The 26,994-nt window shown below is 32.2% G+C and overlaps 1 protein-coding gene across 1 annotated transcript in view; it reads left to right on the top strand.

Moving 5' to 3' along the window:
- LOC149546415 (MADS-box transcription factor 23-like) overlaps window positions 1-26,994 on the top strand; it is a 76,664-nt gene that overhangs the window by 30,391 nt on the left and 19,279 nt on the right. The window contains exon 2 of the mRNA XM_089794579.1: window positions 25,873-25,948. Within this exon, the coding sequence (XP_089650705.1) occupies window positions 25,873-25,948 (76 nt within the window). The remainder of the gene's footprint in view (window positions 1-25,872; window positions 25,949-26,994) is intronic.

Raw genomic sequence — 26,994 nt, forward strand, 5'->3', positions numbered from 1 at the left:
AGTCTTTTCACACTTCCCTTTGAATTTCACTATAGTTTACCCATACACTTCATTCATCCATGCATACAATTGGGTTTTTTCCTCCTTTTAAATATTTTGAAGACTTAGGGTTAGGTATGAATCTACGATCCATATCCATTCTTCATTTCCTACTCAACTCTTGCACTTTTCTTATTGGTTGCATGCCTTCTCCTTTTTTCTTATTGGCTACATGTTGATCGTATAGGTAATGCAAAAGATTTGATCTTATCATCAAGATCCTTCAAGATTCTTCTATGTCAGCTCAAAAATAGTTTACATATGTGTCTATGAAATTACAAACAACTATGTCCAATCTATGTTACTCGACACTTGTTACCTCTGATTCTTGACACTTGATAATCTTTTTACTCAGCACTTGTTATAGTTCTGTCTAGCTTGGCACTTGAACTTCACTTGGCATCAACTATTTACTCGAAATCTATACTTTGCTCGATACTTGAACTTCACTTGGCACTTGAAGATTACTTGGCTTCTGAGGTTCACTTAGCACTTGTTGAATTTTCTGGCTCAACATACATTGTAGCTCAGCATCTGTATTATACTCAACATTGACTTGAGAATTGGTTGAGTGTATTGACACTCAAATGTCAAAACCATTCTGAGACTAACAATCTCCCCCTTTGACATGAGTGGAAAAAACACTTAACTGACCATTATGCATCTGATCTCTATAAGTATACTACACATTCTGTTCAGCATATCTACAAGACTAAAAAAACTTATTCAAAATTTTTGTATACCTCAAAATTCTGTAACTCCCCCTGAGTTGATGTGCCATTTCCATTCCTGTAACCAAAATTCTTGTGCTATATGTGTCTCATGCTAATGTATCTAATAGGCTTTTCCTTTGTTTCTGTATCTGTGTGCCTTGTTTTTGCTTCCTGTACTATGTATCTGTGTTACCTTCCATTCTTATGTACAACTCCCCCAAAACATTATATCTCCCTCTTAATTATTTCTCCCCCTTAACTATATCTTCCCCTTTTTGACACTTATGTCAAGGGGTGCTAAGGATTAAGACCATATTTTGCCAAAAATGTTTTATTGACCTCCATAATCATCTTGAGAGATGCATCCCAATTGTCTAAAGCAATTTCCAATGACTTGTGTTGGATGGTTGTCTCTGTTGCAAGATGAACAATGCCTTCTATGGTAGAAAGAATAGGATCTTTCTTTAGAACAATTTCTACATAGGCTTGTTCCTTATGGAGTACTTCCAGATGTGGGGTAATGGAAGATTGAATTTGCATCATTTTGACCTTGATATTGGCCTCTTCTACTGTCAACATAGCTAACTCTTTCTATGTGTGAAGCGTTTGGGCAAACTGGTTCTCACTCTGAGTTGGATCTTTTGGTAGTTGAGTGCTAGAAATCTTTAGATTTTGCTCCAAGCTCAGTATCCTTTGGCTTGTTTCCTATGTGAAATATGAGAAATCACACAACTTTTTGTACAATGAGAATACATTCTCAAGTACTTTCTTTACTTTTTCAATCTTCTTTGCCAATTCAACTTGTAAAAGTGCTATTTCACTTGATATTTTCTCATTTACTTTTCCTTGAAATTTCTTCTCAGACCATTCCATGAGTTTCGCATTAGTTTCCTGGTCTTCATTAGTCACCCGTTCTACAATATCTATCAGTTGTTCCAATATAGGCTTGGTTCCATTAGGTGTCTACAAGCTAAATGCATCAAGAAATATTCTTTTATTTCTACTAGTGCTTGCTTTTTCTTAGACTCATTTTTGAGTATCTCTTCACTTTTCCTCCTTTCTAGTGCCTCTTGCACTTCATTTATCTGTTGCAGGTTCATGGCTCTTGAGTCATAAGTTGGTATGAATATTTTTTCATCAAGAGCAGGGTCTCCATAGTGAAGTACCCTTGCAACCTTGGTGGAGCTTGAGCCTAGTGTAGAAATTTGCAATGGTATTGCATTAGTGCTCAGTTGCTGGAGGATTTTTGTGGAGTGTCGGTAGTTGGTAGATTTACTAATGTCTATATGATGGCTTGCTCCTTCTTCTTTGGAGTGTCCTTTTCCTCATTTGATCTCCTTGGATCAGTTATAATTATCTGAGGTGTACCTTTTTTTGGTATTTTAGGAATAGATGTAGCAATTTGTCATGTTTGCCTTGTTGATGTGTCTTTATCTTCTTCTACAGTTGTCCTCTATAGCATGGTATCAATTGTTCTAGATGTGTCAACTTTGGTTGATGGAACTAGTGATGTGGGCACTAGAAGTTGAACACTAGTAGCTATAGAGATGATAGAAGGTGGTTCTTTTGGATTCAACTTATCTCTAGATGAGTCAACTACTGCTTTCTGCAACTCATCCACATTGATCAATACTGGATTAGTACATAACTTTGTTTGTTGAGTAGATTGGTCAAGGATCTTTGTGAGATCCTCTATAGTCAATGGATTGATTTTTTGACAAGATTTGTTAGGAACATCCTTCACAGCTATGGTATTTGGAGGTGTAGAGATGACATGTGGAGGGCTAGGAGGTGGCAATTTTGTGTCTTGCACACTCTAATCTATTTTCTACTCTTCAACTATTGCCATTTCATCTTCTTTTTCTATTTCCTTCTCTACTATTTTATCTTCCTTCTCTTTCTTATTGGCCTCAGCCTTATTTACATCTTCATCCTCTTCAGTGTTCTGTCCCTCAAAGGGATCTTCTTCTCCATCCTTGATAGTATTCAAGCCATATATCAGCTTCCACAATCTTGTTGATTTATTGACAACTTCTTCAATTTTATTCTGCAAGATGCTGAAGGCTCTATATTTTGGTGCAAACGTGCTCCCATGTTTCTTATTTGCCTTAGTTATTTGACCTTTAGTCAATTCTAGCATTACTTGTGCTAATGTAGATTCTCTTATTTCTTTTTCCATTTTTAGACAATAATGCCACTTGTTTTCAACAATTTCATATAACTCCTTGGGCATTGTATTGTCTAATTCAAGAGGAGTGTTCTTGAATTCTTCCATCATGGAATATGCTAATTCTTCAACCTTATTCTGATCTTCTCTACTCAATTTATTAAAATCAATATTTTTCAATTCACTAAAATCTACATTCTTCTTAACATTATCACAAATTTTATCAATATTTGACTTAGGAGCATGGCTTACCACTCTAAATTGGCTGATATCTTTAGATTCTATCCTTTCCTCATCATCTGACTCTGGTTGTGCAACATATCTTCTCTTTGGTTTCTTTTGCACAAGACTAGTCAACTCAGAGCCTTCTTCTTCTCTTTGTCTTGCTCCTTGGCCCTTTGAGTTGAGGCTCTTGTGGTGGCTCTTGTCACTAGTATAGTTAGCTTGGGTTGGGTTGGCTTTGCAACCTTCTTTGCTTGAGGTTGGGCTATAGGCTAAGCTTTCGCCTTTCTCTTCTTGGGCTCGGCTTAAGCTGGTGCTTCCTCAACTTCTTCTTCCTCGACACCTACTTCCTTTTCTTCATCCTCGCCTAAGCCTTGTGCCAATGCAAGAGGTTGATGTTCCTCCTCCTCCTCCTCCTCATCATCATCTTCCTCTTCCTCAACATCAACACCTTCTTCAAATCTTTTCGTAAGTTTTTTTACTAGTTTATCCTTTTTCTTTAATGTGGAGGAAATCTTCAACTCCATTTCCACTTTAGATCTTACAACATCATATGCTCCAAAAGGTTTGGCACTCTTATCAATTTTTTCTGCAAGAAATGTTGTGATTGATCCTGATGCTTCATTAATTTTTTAGCTCATATCCTAATGGGCTTAGCCATCTAGCCCTTGGAACTGCTGCTTGGATATAAGTATGACCAATATCAACTAAGAAACAAGTATCATTGATGTGCTGTTCCACTAGGGAAACTAGTATCCTTAGTCTTTGCTTCATGGATTTCTTGAATTCCTCAAAGTAACTGGTCATTATAGATTCAAAGTTGTCTCCCATTTGCTCAATGTACTAATTGATTTGAGTAATAGTTGACTTATCTGATTTCCAATCTACTTTGCCAAAAGAGAGAAATTCTTCTAGAACATAGAAAAATATATAGATCATAATTGATCCAAACTTACACTGAGCACCTTTTGATCTTCTTATTGCTCCTAGATTCTCCATGATCTATTATAATAGCAATTTTGCTAGATCATATGTATGATCCTTCTTGACAATTTTGTAGGCCACATCCATAACAATGCATGGAACACTATTCAATCTACTTGATTGATAGAACTTGTGAGATATAACTCTTACTACAAAGTCTAGAAGGCGATCTATGATTGTATCAATAATCATGCCCCTTTTGTTCCATTTTTCCCTGGTGTTCTTTTCAATAGCTTCTTTAGAATCACTTTGTTGGGTCTTGTATCGATCTAGGGTTGGAAAACCTGTAACCCTATGCATGATTCTCTTTGTTATCTTGATAGGTCCTCCTTCTAACCATAAATAACCATTATGTATTCTACTTAGGACAATTCTTATCCATTTGGTTTTGAAAACTATGGGGAAATCTAGGGCACTGATTAAGCCCTTTCTTTCAACTATTTGAAATTATTCCTTTACCACTCCCTTTTCACACAGTTTATCATATGCTTGACGAATCTCCATGTCTCCTATTGCTCCTACCTTGCAATTGTAACATTTCCTAACATTGTGCACCATCATGACTTTGGGTGAAATAATGGATAGTGCGCTGATAGGGTCGTCCTTATATGCAACTTCTGGAATTGGCCTAAAATATGGTTGTTTAACCTGATTGTTGACTAACTAAACCTTGAAACCTTCCTTTTCCTTAGGGTTTTTAGAACTTGAAGCCATATTGCAAATCTAGGGTTTGAAAAGATATTAAACTTTATAACTACGCAACTTAGCACTTGACGAATACCTTAGATCGATAAAAATGGTGCTTGATCTTTGTCAAAATCTATGCAAAAGATTCAATTGTTGTTCATCAATCACTTTTATGCTCTTCTCATTCTTGCTCTGCATTCGAATGATGAGAAATAATTAAAAAAATGACCTTATACTGTTCAAAACATAGCATTAAATGCTTAGTGCATATACAATTGTACACTTGGCTCCTTAAAGATTTTAGCATAACTCGACTTCGATTTGCTTTCAATCACTTGGCTCCAACTAGATTTCCTCTTCACTCAGCTTCCATTTCCAACTTGGCTATGATCAATCACTTAGCTCCTACTAGCAGTTTGACATATACTGACATTCACTCAACATCTAAGGACAACTCGAAAACATTGGTGAAAACTTGAATTTTAATTTTACATCTCTAATCATGTTGATCTCTTCTTTTCAATACTATCTTATTTAGGAACTAATGTATGATAAAGCTTAGTAAATTAGTCCCTCATGCCTTCTCTTGCTTAGTTTGCTGAAGTGTGATCAGTAGACCTATTAGGTGAAGTGATTCCTTCATTTGATGTGCTACATCCATCTTTCTTCTTCCATGTCTCATTCATTTCTCCTTTGATGTGTTCAACATCTACCTTCTCTTTTCATTTGTTGACTTCTGACTTGGGTGCCTTTGACCTTGTTGGGAAATTCCTACTGATATGGCCAGTTTTCAAGCAATTGAAACATGTGGTTTGATTTAACCATCTAGTTTAGTTTCCTCTAAAATGTGTTCTTATGCAATTTTTAGGAATGTGTCCATATTCTTCACAATAATGATAGTTATATTTGGTGTTGTAATCCTAATTGTAGTGATGTCCATGGTTATTTCCCTTTGCAAGATGATTAGGTGTCCACTTAGGCTTTGATATGCACTCAAAAGCTCTATGTCCATACTTATTGCAATTGTAATAGTGACCTTCAAATGTTGGTGTTCTGATAGTCCTAGTCCTGCAGTTATGTGCTTGATGTCATTGTTTTTTGCACTTATAACAATAACTTACATTCTTAGGTTTGTCATGCTAATGGGCATTCTTACTTATGCATATATTAGAGGTACGTCCCTTTTTACCATAGAAATGACAAGTAGGTTTAGTGTTCTTACCTTTGTTACTTCTTTCTTTAGTAGTCTTAGATAACTCTCTTTCTTCAGTGCTAGTGTATCCTAGTCCTAAAGTGTCATTGTTGGATCTTGGTGATTTCAATAGCTGTTCAAAGTACTTGATTGCCTCATTAGGTTTGTTGAAGCTCTCTGCAATTTCCTTTTCTCTTTTCAAGTCATTTTGTAGTTGTTCATTTTGCATTTTCAGTGTAGAGATCGCAATGCCTTTAATATTTAGCTCATGATGTGCATTCATCATCTAGCTTAAGGTGTCTAGCTACATGTTGGAAATTCTTTCAAACTCAATTATCTTTTCTTCCAGTCTATTGTTAATGTTTCTCTTGTCATCTTCTACCATGGCTTTTTCTTCAATGACTCTTTTCTTCTGTTTAGTCACTTCACAAAGCATTATGGCTTGTGAGTTTTGATTTCTTCTACTTGAGCTCTATTCTTTTCCATCAGATCTGCTATTGTTGCATCAAACTCTTTGGAATCTCCATTTGAAAATAGTTTTGAGGTGTCAATCACCTTGTATTGTGTATCATTTTCAGCTATGGCAATGTCTCTTCTTCTCTTTAAAGATTTTCTCAATTCCTCTCTAGCTTCTTCCAGTGCATGTAGAGCAAGCTGTATGCCAATTGCCTAATTCTCTATGATCTTCTCAAGTTTGTAGACTTCCATTTCCAGGTCTTTTCTCCAAGCTGCAAGGCTCCTTTTTGAGAGAACTAAGCTTTGATACCAATTGTTTGAATTTGCAAGTGGGAAGATACACTTCTGAGAGGGGGGGGGGGAATCGGAAGTATCTAAATTTAACCTTTAAAACCTTTCTAGATGAAAACATTCACATGCATCTAATCCATCTAATAAATATGATTTAACTAAAGACATACATGAAAACATATAACACAAAATTTGGTAACCTAGAAACCCTCCAAAAATGAGAAGGTAAATCTGGGCTGGAGATGACACCCACAAAATATCACTATAGCAATGTGTAACTATTCAAGGTTACAATGTTTGACCACTTCCAATGCTCTACCCTGTGAACGGCCTATCTTGTTAAAGACTTTACACTCTGTCAAAAGTGACCTGGTTAAAGGATTTTACTACCCTACTAAAAGTAGGCCTGGTTAAAGGACTTCTATACATTCATTGGGAATGCCACCCTATTAAAGGATTTACAAATGGTTGATAGGTGAACCTAAGTCCATAGGATTTCCATTATCTAATGCAATTGCTAGAGAGTATTAAAAAGTCTTTGACCTGATAGCTTTGAAATCTTCAATTGCTAATTCTAGATCCTTGTTCTACTCTTGTTGATCTGATTCTTGCTTGATTTGATGTGTCACTCTATGATATTCTAATACTTTGTTCTTCAATAATTCGATTCTGCTATACAACTTTGATCTTCTAAGTCTTTTCACACTTCCCTCCAAATTTCACTATAGTTCACCCATACACTTCATTCATCCATGCATACAATGGGGTTTCATCCTCCTTTTAAAGATTTCAAAGACTTAGGGTTAGGTATGAATCTACGATCCATATCCATTCTTCATTTTCCACTCAACTCTTGCACTTTTCTTATTGGTTGCATGCCTTCTCCTTTTTTCTTATCTGATGCATGTTGATTGTATAGGTAATGTGAAAGATTCAATCTTATCATCAAGATCCTTCAAGATTCTTCTATGTTGGCTCAAAAATGGTTTACATAGGTGTTTATGCAATTACAAACAACTATGTCCAATCTGTGTTACTCAGCACTTGTTACCTCTAATGCTCAGCACTTGATAATCCTATTACTTGGCACTTGTTGTAGTTTTGTCTGGCTCAACACTTGAACTTCACTCAGCATCAACTCTTTACTTGGCATCTATAGTGACTCGACATCTATACTTTTCTTGGCACTTGAACTTCACTCGACACCTATTAAATTCTCTAGCTCGACATCTGTATTATACTTGGCATTGACTTGAGAATTGGTTAAGTGTATTGACACTCAAATGTCAAAACCATTCTGAGACTAATAGGAAGTTACATAAGCCTATCCATATAAGGAATGTTTGAATGCCTTCCTTTGTGGGATCAAAGTTTTCCATCCATGGTTTCATATAAAAACCTTTCCCTTCCAAGATATAAGAACCACTATTTAAGATCCATTCTCTATCATGTGCATGATCGACAATCACCATGTAGAAACCATTTTCTAGTGTTTTAAATCCTTTAACCCACCCTAGTTTTTTATCATACCAACTTTTAACCTTTTCTATTGTAGGCCACTCTCCATTCCATTTCATAAAGAAAGTATGTCTTTTTAAAAAGTAACTAAATCTTCCCATACCTTTGTATTTAAATCCATATCAAGTGTTTGGGTTGTAGGTTTTCTCAAAGGGGCCAACATATAGTGAAATATAACAACAATTCTACATGAAAATAATATAAGATGAAATCAACCAAAATGGTGTAATATGTAATGCCCCGCCATGTGGCCCAAAAGAAATTAACCTAAAATTTCACTAAGTTTGTAAATTGTTTTTTTAAAAGATAAATATACATAACTTAACAACAATAGATATAAATATAGCGGAAGCAATCACACGCACATAAGCACATACCATAAAACAGATTATATCTCCTAAGGGTCCCATGACATTGAATCACATTTAATTTTAATTAACACTAAATCCATGTCAAGTAATAATTTAGAAGTATGAATTCATTTAAATAATATATAGTCATCTCAAATGCCATTTGATAATAATCATAATCCAACATCATCCACTGTATAGGTCATAGGGTATGTAGGGTTGAAATAATATACATCATGAAATAGATAACATCATCTCGTAAAATCTATGAAATCAAATACAATACACTAGGTATAACCATCCATCACAAAAATACATGAATAGATAGAAATGAACATCTACACAAACACATCTAGCAACAACATCTAATGGTCGGATCTCAATGGTTTAAGAAAAAGAACTACCACCCAACCTCAAAGAACCCAAAAAGGTCCACTCCCACTATGCTAAGGAGATAAACTGAAATCCTGAATAGGATAACAAACTCAAAGTCAAAACCAACATTTAGGCTCAAGGAATCACCTAAACACAAACTATCTCAAAGGGTATCAAGACACAAGTATCAACTAATCCTAGAGGCAACATAGACACATAGGACATCTATTATGCATGTGGACAAGTGTCATCACACGAACCAACTCTAAGGTTACTCAGCTAGTCTTTTAATCCTTTGGCCCCCTAGTGACTCTATGTGACATTAGTATCCTTTCATACTGACAAGGCATACTAATGAAGCATGGTTGCAACCAATTGTCCTCTCTACTCCCATCCTAGCCTATACTAGCACTCAAGGCATGGGCAAGGAAAATAATGACTCTTATTAATTTATTTTAAACCCATTTAATGAAATGTTATACCTTATTAAATAACCTACAATGGGTTACCCGTTAGCCTCTTTAGGGCCTTCACCTCCATCGCAAGCCACTTGTCAATATGACATACAGATAACCTATGCTAAGCTCAATAAATTCAAAAGATCATAAAAGACCACATACCATACATTAGTTCTTAAACAAGCAACTGACAAGCATAGAAAATCACTAATTATAATCATGGAATCCACCAAAATGATCATCCTAATAGGACTGATCCCAAAATCAAGTACACATAAACCAATTCCATGTCACAACATGACATCACCAAGAACAAATCATACAAACACCTCAATCCTATACAAGTAATTGTAAAGCAATCATAATACAACTGATCGAAGGCTCAAAGGTTATATCAAATAGGTAACACCATTCACCTTAGTTTCACACAAAAACACTAAAAAATAATAAAAATCAATAGATCAAAACACCTCATAGAGCATTCATGACACATTACCATGGTTGAGTATAAAAGATCGTATACAACACATCATTATGACATCATAGACAAAACTCTCAAGCCTCTATTAAACATCCTAATTTGGTCAAAGCTAGGTCAACTCAACATTCAACAACAAAATTACATGTTATAAAAAGAGTGCATACAAAAGTTACTTTCACAATATATTAGGTTTTGAAAACACACCAGTTCCATTTTCACTTATAGGTTTTCAAGTTTTTAGTTTCCTTATAAGTATATTAGTTCATAATATTTGTGATCTCAAATAGGGTTTTAGTTTTCATTTTCTCAAAGTATTATAATTACTAAGGTTTTTGAATAATAAAAATTTCTCTAGTATTAAAAATCATTTTCATATATTTGAACCATATAAACACATCCAAGTTTATAAAAGAAAATATTAATTTTCCCAATTAATTTCTTTGATTTTTAATATACTTTAGAATTATATTTAAATAATAAAGTAATAAATCAAATTTTTAAATAATTAAATTTTAAATTTTGACAATACTTATTAAAGTTATTAATAATAATAATTATCAATTATTACCATAATCATTTTAAATTTATTAAACTTTATAAAAATTTTCCCAAAAAGGAAACTTACTAAAATTATAAACTTCAAAAGATAGAAATTTGCTAAAAATAAAAGGTTTTCAAAAATGGAAACCTACTAAAATAGAAACTTTCTAAAAATTGAAACTACCCAAAATGGAAACTTACTAAAAAAATAAAAACTATCCCATAGGAATCTAGTAGATAAACCCAGATCAAATAGTTAAAATCTATAAATCAAAATTAATTTTCTTTTCAAAACCCAAATCTTGATTTCAACGTCGAATTACGAAATACTGAAATAATCAAACAAGGGTTTTCAATTTAACTCTTTCTCAAATGTATTGAAGAGTAGAGAACAATAAATTTTAATATGAGGGTTTCACATCTCTACTTCTCATATACAAATAATTGCATGAAGAACAATTAAAATATATGATGAGGGTTTCAATTTCATTAATTTTTTCATAGACATAATCAAGAATATAAGATAGTAAATTTTAATCACAAGGGTTTCAAAAAATTCTAAAAGTTTTGAAAATAGATTTAACCAAACATGAAGAAGATAAAAAATTGAAGAATGTAAATCTACTACACAAATTAACCATAAGATTCTACTGAATTTGCTACTAATTCGACAACACATGATGCATGAAAGAATTTTCCTTTCTTTCTAAAAACCCCCTTTTCTAAAATTGCTCCTCCAAAATTTGTGTAATAAAAAAATGAGCTCTAGATCTTTGATAATGAGTTCTCATTTAATTTGGGGCTCTAATTATGCAATCACATGATCTCTGATAAAGAGTTCTCTCCTAAATTTGGGGCTCTAATTGTGCAATCAGGAAAGAGAATTCATTGATCAATTGCTATTTATTACTTTATTATCATTTTACCTTTTCATGCACAACTCTTTTAGATATTTAATTACAAAATATCTTAATTTAAATAATTAGCTCTCTCTTTTTATTTAATTTATTATATTTCAATTTCATGCATAAGCTTTATACAATATAATTAAAAAAATGTTATTAAATTTTTGTTTTCTCTCTCTAGTTAATTGCAATATGTTTTAATACTATATTTATTAATTCAACTAAAAATATTATTTAGAGTTTATTATTTAAAATAAAACTCCTAAATAATAATTATTAAATCAAATAAATATAATTACACCTAAATTAGAACTATAACTTTATCTTTAAGTTTCATTCTTTTATTTAATTAATTCATAAGACATTTTTAATATAATATTTATTAATTTAACTAATAATGTTATTTTGAGATTATTATTAAAATAAAAATTTTAAATAATTATCATTAAATCAAATAAATATAAATAAGTCAAAAATGAAACTTTAATATAATATTTTTAATTTAGTTCTTTTATTTAATTAGTTTCTTAATTAATCAGATAAAATTATATATCAAATTTCTTTATAATTTTTTTATTAAATTATCTTTTAATTTGATTTAATTAAAACAAAAAATCATCACAAACTCACAAAACCAAATATGACAACCCAACTGAAAATCAAAGAACAAAGTCAAACTCCAGGGTAAAAGTCATGAATTCATGTCATTTAATGAATTCAGAAAGGTGAACTAACTCAGATACTTGTCCTACTTTCTAGGATAATTGGCTTAGGGTTTAGGATTTGGACTCAAGAGTTATCTCTCCACTTATACCATTAAAACATTGCGATAGGGTACGCTCATCCTGACAATTCAGGAAAGTCAATACTCAGTATGTGCAATCTACATAAAATTTATGCATGTACAAACACATATATTCTAAACTAAATAGGAAATGACTGGAAGTGGTGCATCTTGTAGATCATGACTAGTAGGTGACTATAACTTTATTCCTCAACCACATCAAAAATGTCAAACATAAAGAAAACATACACGTACACCATACACATGCAAGTATGGGGTAAGTATACATAGAAACCACATAAAAATTATTCATCTATCTAACCATCAAGAGATATCTGAAATCACTAACTAAACATACATATATCACCATTGAAAGGATAAACATAAACACATGAAATAACTGAACAACTCATCACATAAGCCAATTGAGTATAAAATAACATTTAATCAAATTCAGTAACTAAGCACTGATAATCATAAAACAAAATCAAAAAACTGACCTAAAAGAATTCGACAATACAATTAGAAAAGTCAAGTAGGGGTAGGCATTACATAATAGGACCATTAGTAAACTGCATTTTTTATATTTTTTAAAATTAAACATTACAACTTGTAGAGATATATGTGTGTTTGAGTTTGTATGAGTTGTACCATCATAAAATAATAATAAAATATAGGTTTTTTGTGTTTCTAATAAACTTTTAGGCCTTGTGGGCCATGGGTCCTCATGAGTCCTTGAGGGTCCATGTGGGGTCCTTAATTGTCCTCCCAAATCCCTACGTGTCCATGGTTGGTCCACCCAAAGTCCATGTTACATGCTATGGGTCCTTGTGGGTCTACAGGAGGACCCACAATCTGTGATGTGGACCATACTTAGACCCACTATGCACCCAACATGGATCTAGACCTGAGAAGGACCTAGACCCGAACCCAACCAACATGGTCCAAACTCAATAACCTAGAAATATAGTAGATAGAATGATATGAATAGAAAATACCCATCGACATCCATGACTACATTGACGTTCTATTGAACTTACTACTAGACTTCATTGTGAGACCAGTTATAGCTATTAACCTTTATCCTGCCAACATCTCATCATCAACTTTTGTGTTCTTAGAAAGAAGATTTTCTCTAACCTAATCTATAATTTTGTTAACCTTCTTTTTTTGCTTTCTATAAGTCCTCGTAAAGTTTGTTAAATGAAATAGAATCAAATATCTGTAACAAATTACTGCATTGCATGAAGCATTAGGTAGCAACAGAGTTTCTAGAAACTCCTTTGTCCCTCTTTGGGCGCATGTATCCATGTATCCAATTTGGAAACATATCCAATATGGAAAATCAAGTTATTGTATTCATGTCCATCTAAAAAAACTTGATTTTCCAACTATGCCAAATACTATTGGATTTGTTTTTCTAAAAAATTTGACATAAATCTTTCCAAATATAATTTAAAAAAAACTTTATTTAAGTGAATTAAAAAAAAAAGATACAAACAAAACCTGCACCTAATGAGAAAGACAAATAAAATGTTTTTCTATTTCAATGACCCATTTTGGGGTTATCTTTTAATGCAACTCTAGTATGTTTATGTATTCTTATGTGTTATATTAACTTGTGTGGCATTTATGTGTCAATATTGTTTTTGAAATAATGAAAATCTCCTATAATAACTTCGAAAACTGTGTTAAATATATGTGTATGTTTTATTTATTAATGTCATGTCTAGCTGTATCCATATTGGGGGTGTTAAAAATCAGCTGTATACGTACCCAATACCGTATCTGTATCAATTCAACTTTGGGTAGCGATAAATAAGTTTGAGTGTAACATCAATTGAAATGGCCGGTCGTCACTGGAATCATTGTTTTGTACCTTGTTATCATGAACCATAGCCTTGACTTAAACACATGGATGGAAGCAAAATAAAGCCCATTCCAAGAAAGAATATCTAATCTCTGATTTCCAAGAAAGAATATCCAATCATCATTTTGTACCCAGTTATCGAACAAACCTTTATAGATTGCAATGTAAATGCTGAGGATTACAGTTCAGTAAGCAATTTATTATCTTGCAAATGCTCCTTTAAATTCAACTCCCAAGAGACGAGAAAAACTCGGACTGATATTTACAGAGGTCTGAAATTCACCAACAGGTACATCGCCAATGCTCTTGTCCACCAATCCAACACAATACAACTCACTCTAAACACAAAAACATGATCACTGCACCTATTAATGCGTTTCAGATCTATATTTTAAGATGGGTATATTTTTGTTAGTGTGTAATGACTTGAACAAGTTTTGGGTGATTAAGGAAAAAAATATCTATTCATAGGGACATGCCAGCTAGCTCGTATGTGATAGAAGAATGTTTGTCAAAGGAAACATTAAGATTATAAAGTTGCTATGAAACTTTTTTTAAGTGACAACCAACTTTCTCAATAATACTGTCTGAACTATGAACAACAACAATAACAATGACCACCATAATACTATTATGTGATTGATATGTAAGCATTGGAGAAAACAATAGAAGAGTATACACAGAAGAACTACATCAGAATGTGGACTGATTTTTAACAGAATCATTTCATCTTTAGTGGCTTCTTGAAACCCCAACAAGTGAAATTCACTCAGAAAAAGTACAATGCCTGAAATGAGTATATATCGAGTCAGGGATGATGGCAAATTATGGGACGAGTTCTCTAGTCATTTTCTCTTAATGATATTATCTATTCACTGCATCCTGTCTAAAGCTACCGAGCAAAATTTCTAATCAAATAATCAGATAATACAAAGGGTCAACGCTCAGAATCGACCATTTTAAAACAAATTTGAAATTTATTACAACCTAAGAAAATAAACAAAACCAAAATGGCGTTAAGGAAAAGGAAATGACCTTTCTGAATACTTTCGGGTGGAAGTTTACTGGCAATTAGTTATTTTTGCACACAATTATACTATGTTCAACTTGCCAACTAGCACTTTACTGAAGAAATCACTTTCCAAGAATTTACATAAAAATATCACAAAGTTGTGCAAACAAAACTAAAACCACTTCCATGTTTCAAAATTATTGGCATAAACTGGTTTAATGAGTTATCCAGTTAATAACGAAAGGGGCTCAAGGATAAATCTCCCTGGGACGGTACGCTGACCTCAACATGGGTACTCTTTTTTTTTGAATGTTGAAAATGTACATTTGTAAGTATGAGCCTACTGTTAGTGCCACACTTATTTATATGTATACACCCACACAAATAGTCACGTGTATGTAAAGTTATGAATTCTTCACTGAACTTACAAGCCAACAGCTCTGAAGAGTCATAAAAACATTCCATTCAGTCAGACAAATCTAAGACACTAGAAGTCATGGAGAGCATAACTAATGATATGCGAGTCTAGAGAATCATCCTCCAAGTCTTTGACTATCTTTAAATTTTTATGTAATCTAAACCCAATTAATTGTACAGGCTGATCTCTTAGGCTGAATTGTATATTGTATCCTAATCACAATTACAAAGAAACAAAGAAAGACATTAGTTTCAATGTCTGTGAGACTAAAGATAGTAAGGCTTATACTAATGTCTAAGCATGATTAGTGCTCAACCCGCAACACAAGGTGGTCCTTGATAGGCCATCTTCATTTCTTTTCTAGAACTCTAGAATATTAGCCTACCTGTTAGACCCATAGTTTCAATCCCGAGTAATATATATATATATATATATATATATATATATATATATATATCAGTCCAGTATGGGGGGTCCTCTCCAGTTAGGCAATTACCGATGTAAGGAGAATCACTTAATAGCCAAATTTTCATTTCCTTGTTTCTAGACATTTTGATACCAATATAGTGTTGGAAATATTAATTTCTACTAATTGTCTGATGCTTCTAGATTATTAGGTTTAGGTTTAGGGTGTGTCGGTTAAAGTATTTTCTAGAAGTTTGTAGATATTTTGTTTTCTCGGCTAATGCTAGATTTCTCTAGAATATTGTATGCTTGCCTATAAAAAGGCACTATGTACTCATTTGAGATCATAGTGAATGAAATATAATATATTTTATTGTGCGGCAGCACATTGTGTTGTTCTGTGTTTTTGTTATTTTTCTTGCTACCCACCCAATTGATTGGTATCAAAGCCCAAGGTTAAAGATCATGGAAAGATAAAGATTTCAGAGCACAAAGATCAAAATCCTAGAGAGTTGAAGACTACAAAGTCAATCATTGAAAAATGCTAGTAAGATTTGAGCTAGTGTGAAGCTTTGTTAATATTTTGTGTTAAGAAGTTAAGGAAATGTAGATAAGGCTAGAAATGAATGGTTGTTTAAAATTATAATTTTATGAAGAGGAAAATGCGTGACTCATTTTGTTTCAGATGTGTTATTATACTAGTTTGCAGAAAATGAATGAATGAAGTTTCATGTGCTAATTGCTGAAAGGGGTAAATATTTATTTGTGACAAAACCTTTGAAGAAGTTCATAAAGAAATTTTGAAAGGATATAATAGTGAGTTGTTGAAAAAGGATAAATTGTGTTTAATCTCTTTTATTTCAATGAAAAAAATTGGTAGAGTTCAAAAAGAGAAGACAAATAAATTAGAAGAAGAATTAGTGATGGCGAAGAAAGAAAATACAAAATTTTTGTGTGAAAAAGATATTTTGCAAAAGGAATTGGAAAAAGTAAGAAATGAAATGGGAGAAGAAAAGTCTAACTTGTTAAATGGAATTAGTGTCCATGTAGAGGCAATTGAAGAGCTAGAGGATAGGCTAAAATTTGTGGAAGAAGTACATAATTGGCACGCGAAGAAAATATGCAAGCTTAGAGAAGAAAATAAAGAATTAGAAGAAAAGTTAAATTTGTTTGATGATGTTAAGAAAAAGAACAAAGTTTTAGAAGAAAATGTGAAGAAATTGGAAGAAAAAAATAATATGTTAAAGAAGAAATAATCTACTTTGAAACAAGAGAAAAAATGCTTGAATGTGAAACCATTTGTATGAAATGTATCTTGTGACACAAATGATTTAAGTGATTATGGGATTGAGAAATGTGATTTTGCTGAAGTTGGAAGTGTTTGCGATGAAAAGTGTAAGAAAGTAACTGACAAGAAGTTTGCAGATTTTGTTTGTTATGATAATAATAATATTGGTTTGAAGATTATAGAAAGAATGGGTTTCAAAGGTAAAGGTCTAGGAAAAGATGAATAGGAATTAAGGAATCCAATTGAGACTATAGTCAGGCCAAAATATGCAAGTCTTGGATATGATGCAGGTAGTGGAAAGATGAATAAAAGTTCAAGAGAATCAATTAAGGCATAAAGATTATGCAATGTTCACATTGTAATAGGAAAGGGCATACAAATGATAGATGTTGGGATATACATCCTTGTAATATTTGTGGCTTAAAAAACCATTGTTATAAGACATGTTGGAATAGAGATTGGAAAAATGATTCTATGGTAGGTTGTATAAAAATGGATTGTGGATGGAGCTATGGATTGAGTTGGCAAAGAATTGCAAGAATGATCAAAGGTTTATTTAGGTACAAATGTTCAAGTGTAAGAAGGAATGCAATAGCATTGGGAGATGAATTAGAGCAAGGTATCAAAGAGGCAAAAGGCTATCGACATTTGTGAAAAAAGAGGCAAGATTATTAGTGGATTTAGTGAAGAGAGGAATTTGTTGGCAGCCAATTGTTGACAAAATGTTTGTAGAAATTAAAGGCCATAGCCTTGGAAGACACTGCTCATGCAGTAACAGATATGAAGATTAAATGGCACATTCGAATTTGTGGGCTACAAATTTTGACAGTAAAAATTAGAGGGGAGTGTTAGAAATATTAATTTATACTAATTGTCCGATGCTTCTAGATTATTAGGTTTAAGTTTAGGGTGTGTTGGTTAAAGTATTTTCCAAAAGTTTGAGTTAGCTGTAATATTTTTCAGAAGTTTGTAGATATTTTGAATGAAATATAATATATTTTATTGTGTAGCAACACATTGTGTTGTTCTATGTTTTTGTTATTTTTCCTACTACCCACCCAACATATAGGCGACATAAGCTTAAGCATAGTGGTTTGTCTGAGTACCCAATTAGAGGGCCACCACTGAGACAAGCCTATCATTGTGATTACAAGCCATTCCCCCACATTCAATAGGTCCAATATTTCCCTTCACTATGATAATAATGATATTGTTAATAATAAAATGTCATGATGAAATTGATCTCATTAGGAGATGGAGGAGAAAAATAATGTAGTTGTGGAGAAAGAGATCCTTGGAAATAATATTATGTTGGACATCAATAGATTCATAGGTTTCCATCTAATGATGAGTTTTAGTTTACTAACTCTAGGAACAAACTCAATGCCTCCATTCTTACTAACAAAGCTAGCCTAGAAAAGTTGTGAATGGATTTATTATTCACTTAAAGGAGTTCAAGGCTCATGAAAATATAAATTTATTTTATTATTCACATGGGAAATAAATTAAAGTTAGGTGTCTTTCTATTAGCCATTTGCATAAAGGTATCCTAGAGATTATCGAAGTGGGAGTTTATTATTACAAGAAAATTGAGCAACAAGTTTGACTTTGGTGGGAGGAATTTACAAACATTATTGAAGCTTAAATATCAATTTATTGTATCCTCTAGGCTTGAAAATCTAGCTTTTCATTATATAAGAAGGCTTGATATATTTCTTGATAAGTGTTTCTTCAATAAGTTGACACACGATCTGCGAGAAAGGCTATGTAAGTTGTTAGAGTTGAAAATATATAGTGCTCTTCTCTTCAAATTTAAGTGAAGATAAATGACCTCCTACTTGAGAACCAATACACAGAAGTTTGAAGCAAAATATTGATAGGTTTATTCTTAATCCTTTTGAAAATGTGTCAATTCAACAACTAAAACTTTTGGTCGCTTATGTGCACATGATAAATTTTCTTTCCAAACTCCATAAGCAGGTAGTGGTGGTAAAATATCACATTCCACCCATTACTCTACTTGGCAGCCACTTTTAGTTAGTAAATTGGGTAATCCCTTTAAGACTAACCTAATTGGCATATTCATATAGTCATAAAGTCCTTTGAATTCTCATCATTGTGCTATTATATTCAATACTTCATGTGATTGTTGAAAAACTATACTAACAACTTCTGTTAAAATACTTTGAATTCTCATCATTGTGCTATTCTATTCAATACTTAATGTGATCATTGAAAACTATAATAGGTATTTGCATTAAAATATGTTAATACTAAAATTTAGTGATATGTACCTTTTTTCTAATAGATCATTTGCTTGTATTCAATTCACTCAACAATGTACGTACTAGCAATATGATCATATGACAATTATTTAAGTATATTTTTCAACTATGAAAGAGGAATAAAACACAACAAACATGTATATATTGAAACAACACAAAATTGACTGGGAAAAAATCTAATTAGATTGAAAATCATTATCCCAAGTATTGATAGTCTCGCATCTCCTAGGCATGCAAAATTGGGGAAGAAAAGTCACTCTTTTAATATTTAAACAATTAAGGAATAAACTGATTCAGAGTGAATAAAACATCACTTTAGTACTTAGTGAAAATATCAAAAATTTATCGACTAACTTATGGAGAATGGTGAAATCAAATTAGTTGTGCTAGAAAATAATTGATGTCAAAAGATGATGGCTGATGTCATAACATACATTGACTATAAATAACACTGGTCTACAAGAACACCTGAAAACAAATCCAAGACAAAAATTAAAAATAGTGGTTGAAAAACAGTTACTTGCCTACTATTCTTCAAGGACTAAGGAGAACAAACCCAATAAATTGCATAATAGGAAAACAAACATCGAAATTACACTATAAATAATTAATGCTGTGAATTTTAATTGTGACATTTGTAATGAATGAAACATAACTACATGAAATGGAAGTCCTTTTAAATGATGAAATATAAATTTTTAAAAGGAATAAAACCTAAGAGTTCAAAAATATTTTAAAGAGTTGTTTTAAAAAATGTGGAAAAATTATTATAATTGACTTAATTTGAGAAGTTTAAAGTATTTGAATAGAGATAAATTGTCAAGATTCAAATGCACTTTAAACTAGTTTAAAAGAAAACAATTATACGAATATATGTGTCTGTGAAATCCTATGTTACCCTAAGTTTCTAGGATAGGGGGATGGGGGGAGGAGGAAATGAGTTTCTAAGATAGTTTTCTTTAGCTAAAATAGGGGATGGTAGGGGATGGCTATATATATATATATATATATTCATGAATTTTAGAATTACATAACATTGTCACATTCATCATAGCAACATAGCTAAAAAAAATTCATTTTCATTCATCAAATTAGTACAAAACATAGCATCAAATCAAATCATCATCTAAGAATTGGAACATAGGATGAAATCACATGAGAGAATCAATTTGCCATAGATTAGAGTTTAGAGCCCTTTCTTGTGGGTTTTGGAGGAAAACCAAATTTTTTGTGCCAAATCTTCCTAGATGAGTAGCAACCATCTTGTTTGGGCAGTAATTAGCTATAACAATTTATTTCTGAGCAATTATTGCTGCTATTAGAGCATTATCAAAGTTGAAAACAATCTGAGTATTCCTCAACCCAATACCAATTATTTCTAGGTCTGCAATATGAATATCAAATAGAATTCTAATTTACAATCATTTTTAGGTTTGGTTTGTTGAACAAAAGTTGAAGTTTTAATTTTCAATCATAGTTGGATGCTAAGTTTGTAATGGCTTCCAAAAAAAAATCTTTCAACATGGGTTATGTTAACATATTTTATTATTTTAAAGTAGGACCAGTGAATGGGCAGACAATCACCATTTATTAATGTTTTTGTAAAGTTGAATTTTATTTAAAAATCAGAAACTTCAACCAATCCCCAAGATAGATGGGAAATGGTTATGTAGTCCTCGAGACGGTCAACACCATCTGGAAATGAGTTGACTATTTTTGAAGTTTCAAGGATGGGTTTTCAATTTTCTTGCTTGGGTGGGGACAATTTGAAGGTTTAGGGACGGGTTTTCAATTTTCTTTCTTGGGTGGGGACAACTTGGAAACTTTTTCGGCTATCCCCAAGTCTCCAAAACAAGGATAGTTTTTGAAATTGGCTTAGGGCTGGAAATGCATCCTCGGGTAACATAGGTGAAATCACATGATAAAAGGAATTCATTAGAATAAAAAAAAAACTAATTTCTCTGTAAAATACATTTTATGGTGTGCTTCAAGATCCTATAAATGTATAATTCAATTGAGTGAATTAGAATGTATGTTTTATTTTGTGTTGCTAGAGTTATTATTGCATGACAACTTTCAATTTGTGTGTTTAGCTGAGACAAGTTGTGCACACAGGCATTGACTTAACCTCTGAAATATGAGGTTAGATGTGTTGGTACAACATTTTTTTAATCTCTTGATGGCATAGGGCCTCCTCCACCTGAGTTAGGGATGGAATTGCACTATCTCTATTACTATTCACTTGTTCTTTATCACTGCATTGTAACACTTTTTGTCATTGTGGTGTTTGCATGGGTTGCTAACAAGTTGCTCTATTTCTACTAACCAATATGACTTGTTTTGAGTATACTGATATGGAAATTGAGAATTTGATTGGTTTAATGTTGGATTCTCTTATTTTTATAAGTACTAGGAACATCTTAAATATTACACATTAAAGTTTTGTAGACTAAAAATTGTAAATAGTCAAAATTGACTTACTTTTTTAAAACATAAAATTTTCCCTTAATATGTAATTTCCTTATCTTTCTTCTACATTCTCAGATTTCTTTTATATCATTTGACCTCAACAACTCTTAAACAGCACACATTAAAAAAATAAATTTAATTTATAATAAGTTAATCAATTATTACTATTTAACATTTCTAACTATTAAACTTTGAAATAAAGTGGTGTAGGGTGTGTCATCTCAGATCAAACTACCATGCAACATTTATGGACCCAGACTAGTGTTAAATAGTCTTAAGTCCTTTATATGCAAGTGAAATAGACTCAAAAGAGGTGCATATAAGTTGCACCATAAACTGTGCCGTGTCATCTCTACATATCAAACCATTGTGCTGGCCAAACTCAATTACTCTCTTCATTGGCTGAGTGTGATTTATTTCCTTTTTATTTTATCCTGAAGCCTTGACTCTGCAATTTTTTCCCTTTTGAACTGAGCAACATCTGGTTTCTTTTGTCTCTGTTATCAAAACTTTCTTCAACAAGAGACTCTGGTTCTTCTTTGGGAACAAGATCTAGCTTCTCGCATATTGAAAATGAAGTCTTCATAACTTGAAGCCGATCAGAATTCTGAATTTTCTCAAGTAGACAATGTTTTCTTTGAAGTCTTCGGTGTGATCTGTTTTCTCATTGACAGGTAGATTTGGCATTTTTTTTGTGACACTGTGTTCTACTGGAGCTGAAATACACTGCTTTTTCCATCGATGCCATTAAAAATGTTGTAAAGAGATTGTTTCACAATAGTGCGATCAAAAGATTATCGTATGATTTAGAGTGGCCAGACGAAATTATCATTCTTATAGATTCTTTCATGGTGCAATTACATGCCCCTAGAGTGATTTCGTAGATTTGATGCTTTGATTAGAAGCATTGGAATAATGTAACTCACTATATCAGTAACATTCGAATGCTAGTACTCGAGTCACAATGTTATTAATAAATTTTTACTCAAATTGTGATAGATATCATGGTGATGCTTTGAAGTCTTGTTAATAATGAAGTTATTTGTTGGAGACAAACTGATTCCCAAAGTTTGCAATGAAGAATCTAGTGTAGAATTATGGTCAAAGTTACACAACAAGAACTCGACTACAGAGGAAAGAAGCTTCATATTCTTAAAGAATCAGTTGTATAAATATCAATTGTAGGAAGGAAGTTTAATTGTAGACTACCTCATGCGAGTTAAAGATTCGCGGGACCAGTTAGCCTCTATCAGTAAGCTACATGGTCAATGTGGTGCTGCATGGTTCACCCCTCCCCTATAGAGGATTTTTGGAATCCTTGTACTTGATAATTGAAACACAAATTCTTGAGTCGATAAATTGTCTGCATTGTTTTCTTAAAAAGAAGAGAAGAAAAATGTAGGAAGATTAAGGAAGAAAGTGCTTTTGCGAGAAAATCCAAGGGAAAACAATCCAAGAACTACTAGAGGAGGCCAAATTTCACCAAATATTTTCATTAAAAGTCTGGCACTTGTAAACCCTCAAATACAATAGGTAAATTATCTAAACCAAGTCTGGTGTTGTTTGTTACATTTGTAAGAAAAGATGGACACATGGTGATGTTTGTCAGTAAAATCTTCACAATAATCGACCTAGAAAACTAGCTAGTGGTGCTATAGTAGACCTTGATGAGCATGAACTAATGTTTTCACTCATATCATTAAAAGAAGGCTTGCAACACTAAACCAATACTGATGACCACTAAAGATACAGTAATAGCTTATTTATGTATATTCACAGAAGCAATATGGTCATTTAAACTATCACTATCTAGGTAAGTAAACCAAAAATGATATGATCTATCATCTTCCTATAATACATTATCAACAACAAGAATGTTATGAATGTAAAATCCAAATTATTAATTTATTAATGTGAAAGAGTTATAAAACTATAAGTTCACTAGATGGGTCATCAACTTGGTGACATTCAAATTCTAAAATGACAAGGCAGATAGATCACATTGGTGGATGCATTATGTCCTTTAGAATCTAGTCATTAATTTTGAAAGTCAACTTTTTAAAATTAACAATAGATACCTAGATCTCATCCAAAATGGTTTCTTAAGACCATTAATGATGTAAAAGAAGATGCATGAAAAAATATTTGAATGAGATAGGATATAAGATGGAAAGCCAATAGTATAGGGTTGTCAAGTCTTCTTTGGTCTCACAAAGCTTGAATTGATATTATTTGAGGAGGCTTTGTAAACCATAAGGAGAAGATGCCATAAAAGCATAAATTTCTAGTTTGACAAAGACCAAGACATGGAAATTGTGTGAATACCTCATTAAAAGAAGCAAAGTGGTTTCAAATAGGTACATGAAAGGTGAAATACAAATTGATTGGGCCCATCGAAATGTTCAAAGATCTAGTTTCCAAAGGATATGCACAAATAGAAGTCATAGACTATAAGGAGACATTTCCTCCTACAACCAAAATGGTATTCCTTTGCCTTGCCAAGATCATTACAAAAAAAGTTACCCTGTTCTAAATTCATGCAAAATTTTCATCAATCCAATTAGGATTATTTGAAAGCATAATTGATGTCATTTTTCAAGCATGGTTTACAAAATTAGAACTTGATCTCACAAACTATGGTGGAAATTTTGAAAATGGTATCTTGATATACCATTTGAAAATAAAATCCTAACAAAGTTTTCTCTTATATTTCTTATACATTATCATTTTTCCTACCCTAAACTAGAGATGGCCTCTAAAGTCATTTTTCTTAATTTTCTAGAATAAAGTATACACTATTTTGCTATCCTTTCTTAGGAAAAAGCTTTATCATTTTGTAGCTTTCCTCTTTTCTAGGGTTTTCCTATTTCTTCTAGTTTAATGAAACTATAGACTCAAAGTATTTAATGTCCTTTGTTGAAATCATTTATTGTCTCTCATTTATGAATTGAATAAATGGCTAATGAAATTATTGGTGATACTTGCTTTGACATGCATGGGTACAACTAAATCTTGGACAGGCCCATAGTTTCTTTAGGCTCCTACCCTTTTTTCATCCTCTATAACTACCTTTGTCCCAATCTACACCTATGTCTATATGAGTAATGCATGCTCTACTTATCTCTAACCACCTTAGATGGGTCTTTCTCTTCAAGTCAGGAAGGGAAGTCAAAATTGTATCTTGATCTCTAATAATAGGACATGGCTTAAGCAACTAAATCTACTTGTTGTCCCAACCTATGCCTTTGTCTCTTTCTCTGGTGGTGAACCTACCTGCAAAGAACTGGTTCAATTGTGCCCATAGAATTTTAGGCATGTTAGGGGTTCATAGCCCATATAATTATAGTTAGGGTCTTTGGCGAGGTTCAAGGTACCCCGACCTATTTATCATTCTACTAGGCATGCATGGTGAGGCACATTTTTGGATTTGGTGAGTACCTGATGGTAATCTCACTTGGAGGGAGAGGAGTGGGATATAGGAAGAATGGATAGTCAACTTGAGACACACACACATTTCATTACTATAATCATGTCTCATTTTTTAGCTATCTCCTTATTTGAGCTTTTTGGGTTATCACTATTGTTAGCAATATCTATCTATTCTTCCTATATCCCACTCCATGGTAACTAATTATTTATTTTGAGGTACATCTCCCCATGTAATATTAGTAGCAGATTGAACATAGGCTTCAAAGTTATCAACTATTCTTGGTAGAGTAAATAAAATTTGTGATATTGGTTACACTCATTATAAAAAATTGGTACACATAAGTAAAATTTATATTTAACTTTACTTCTAATACAAATAGGTTTAGAGAGCTTGATTTATGAAATGTTTGAAATATATTGCATTAGAAGATTGTTTTATCAAACAACAATAAATTTGATATATATGTATTTTTTCTTATAATGTTATAAATCCTATTAAAAATTATATTTTCAAATATTTTTTTTTTCTTTCAGCATGAAAAATATATTGGAGCGGTACAACAGATGCCCAGAAGGATCCCAATCAGGATTGATTGAGTATGATAATGAAGTAAGTTTTCTTTCTCTCTTATATAAAAGTCAATAATTTTTATTTAGTGACATGAATGTATTACATCTACATATGTAATAGAATTAGAAGATAAATGACATACTTCTCCAATTAGTTTGAGTATTAATGATGAGTCTAGCAATTATATTTTTGAACACTTGTTCTACAATGACATTTTTTATATAACATGTGTTATTGTATAAGTATATGACTCGTCAAATAGAGATCTTGAAAGAAACATTTGACAAACAAATTATTAATTTTTATTAGTGTTGATTTGTAATTTTTTAAATAAACATTATTAAGTTTTGATATATATTCATGTGAAGCACTATAAAAATATACACATATATTATATGATTTCCAAGAGGTACAAGTGAACTACCATAGTACTAAAAACCAAATATTACATAGAAGAATAGTATAATTTAAAGTATATTTCTTTATGGAGACTAATTATTACTATTACACATCTTTGATTAAAGTAATTGTATTAATTCAACTATGGAAATCACGTATTATCTACTTCTCCCTCAATCTACTTAGTCCACCATATGGTTCCTTTCATTGAAACATGTCTCCTTTCATTGGGTGCTACTATTCTGAAGAAATATTAGACATCCACCCCTAAAGGGACTACATTAATAGGTATAAGTGTAACTACAAGTACCTACTCCTTATTGTGTTATCTTGTTGATACATTTACCAACTCACTATTTTGTTCTTTATTTACTCATTTCATTTTTCCTCCAAATCATCACAAAATTGGCCATTGCAACTAAAAATGGTGCCTATTCCTCTATTTTCTTTGTGTAGATGTATCCATTAGATGTTTCCCACTTGAGTGGTATGATATTTTATAAGACTTTAAAATTTATCCTTGGTAAGTCTCATTGAGATGATTACTTGCAAAGAAATGTCATAGGTCATGAACCTCCTTAGAAGATTAGTAAGAAATCTTTTTCTGCCACTAAAGAAGTCACTATTGCAAAGTTCCATAAAAAATAAATTTTATAAGAAATAATAGACCAGAAAGATTAGTATAT

This window comes from Cupressus sempervirens, chromosome 7, assembly GCF_028749045.1.
Source record: "Cupressus sempervirens isolate cs-2001-9-10 chromosome 7, ASM2874904v1, whole genome shotgun sequence".
NCBI lineage: Eukaryota > Viridiplantae > Streptophyta > Pinopsida > Cupressales > Cupressaceae > Cupressus > Cupressus sempervirens.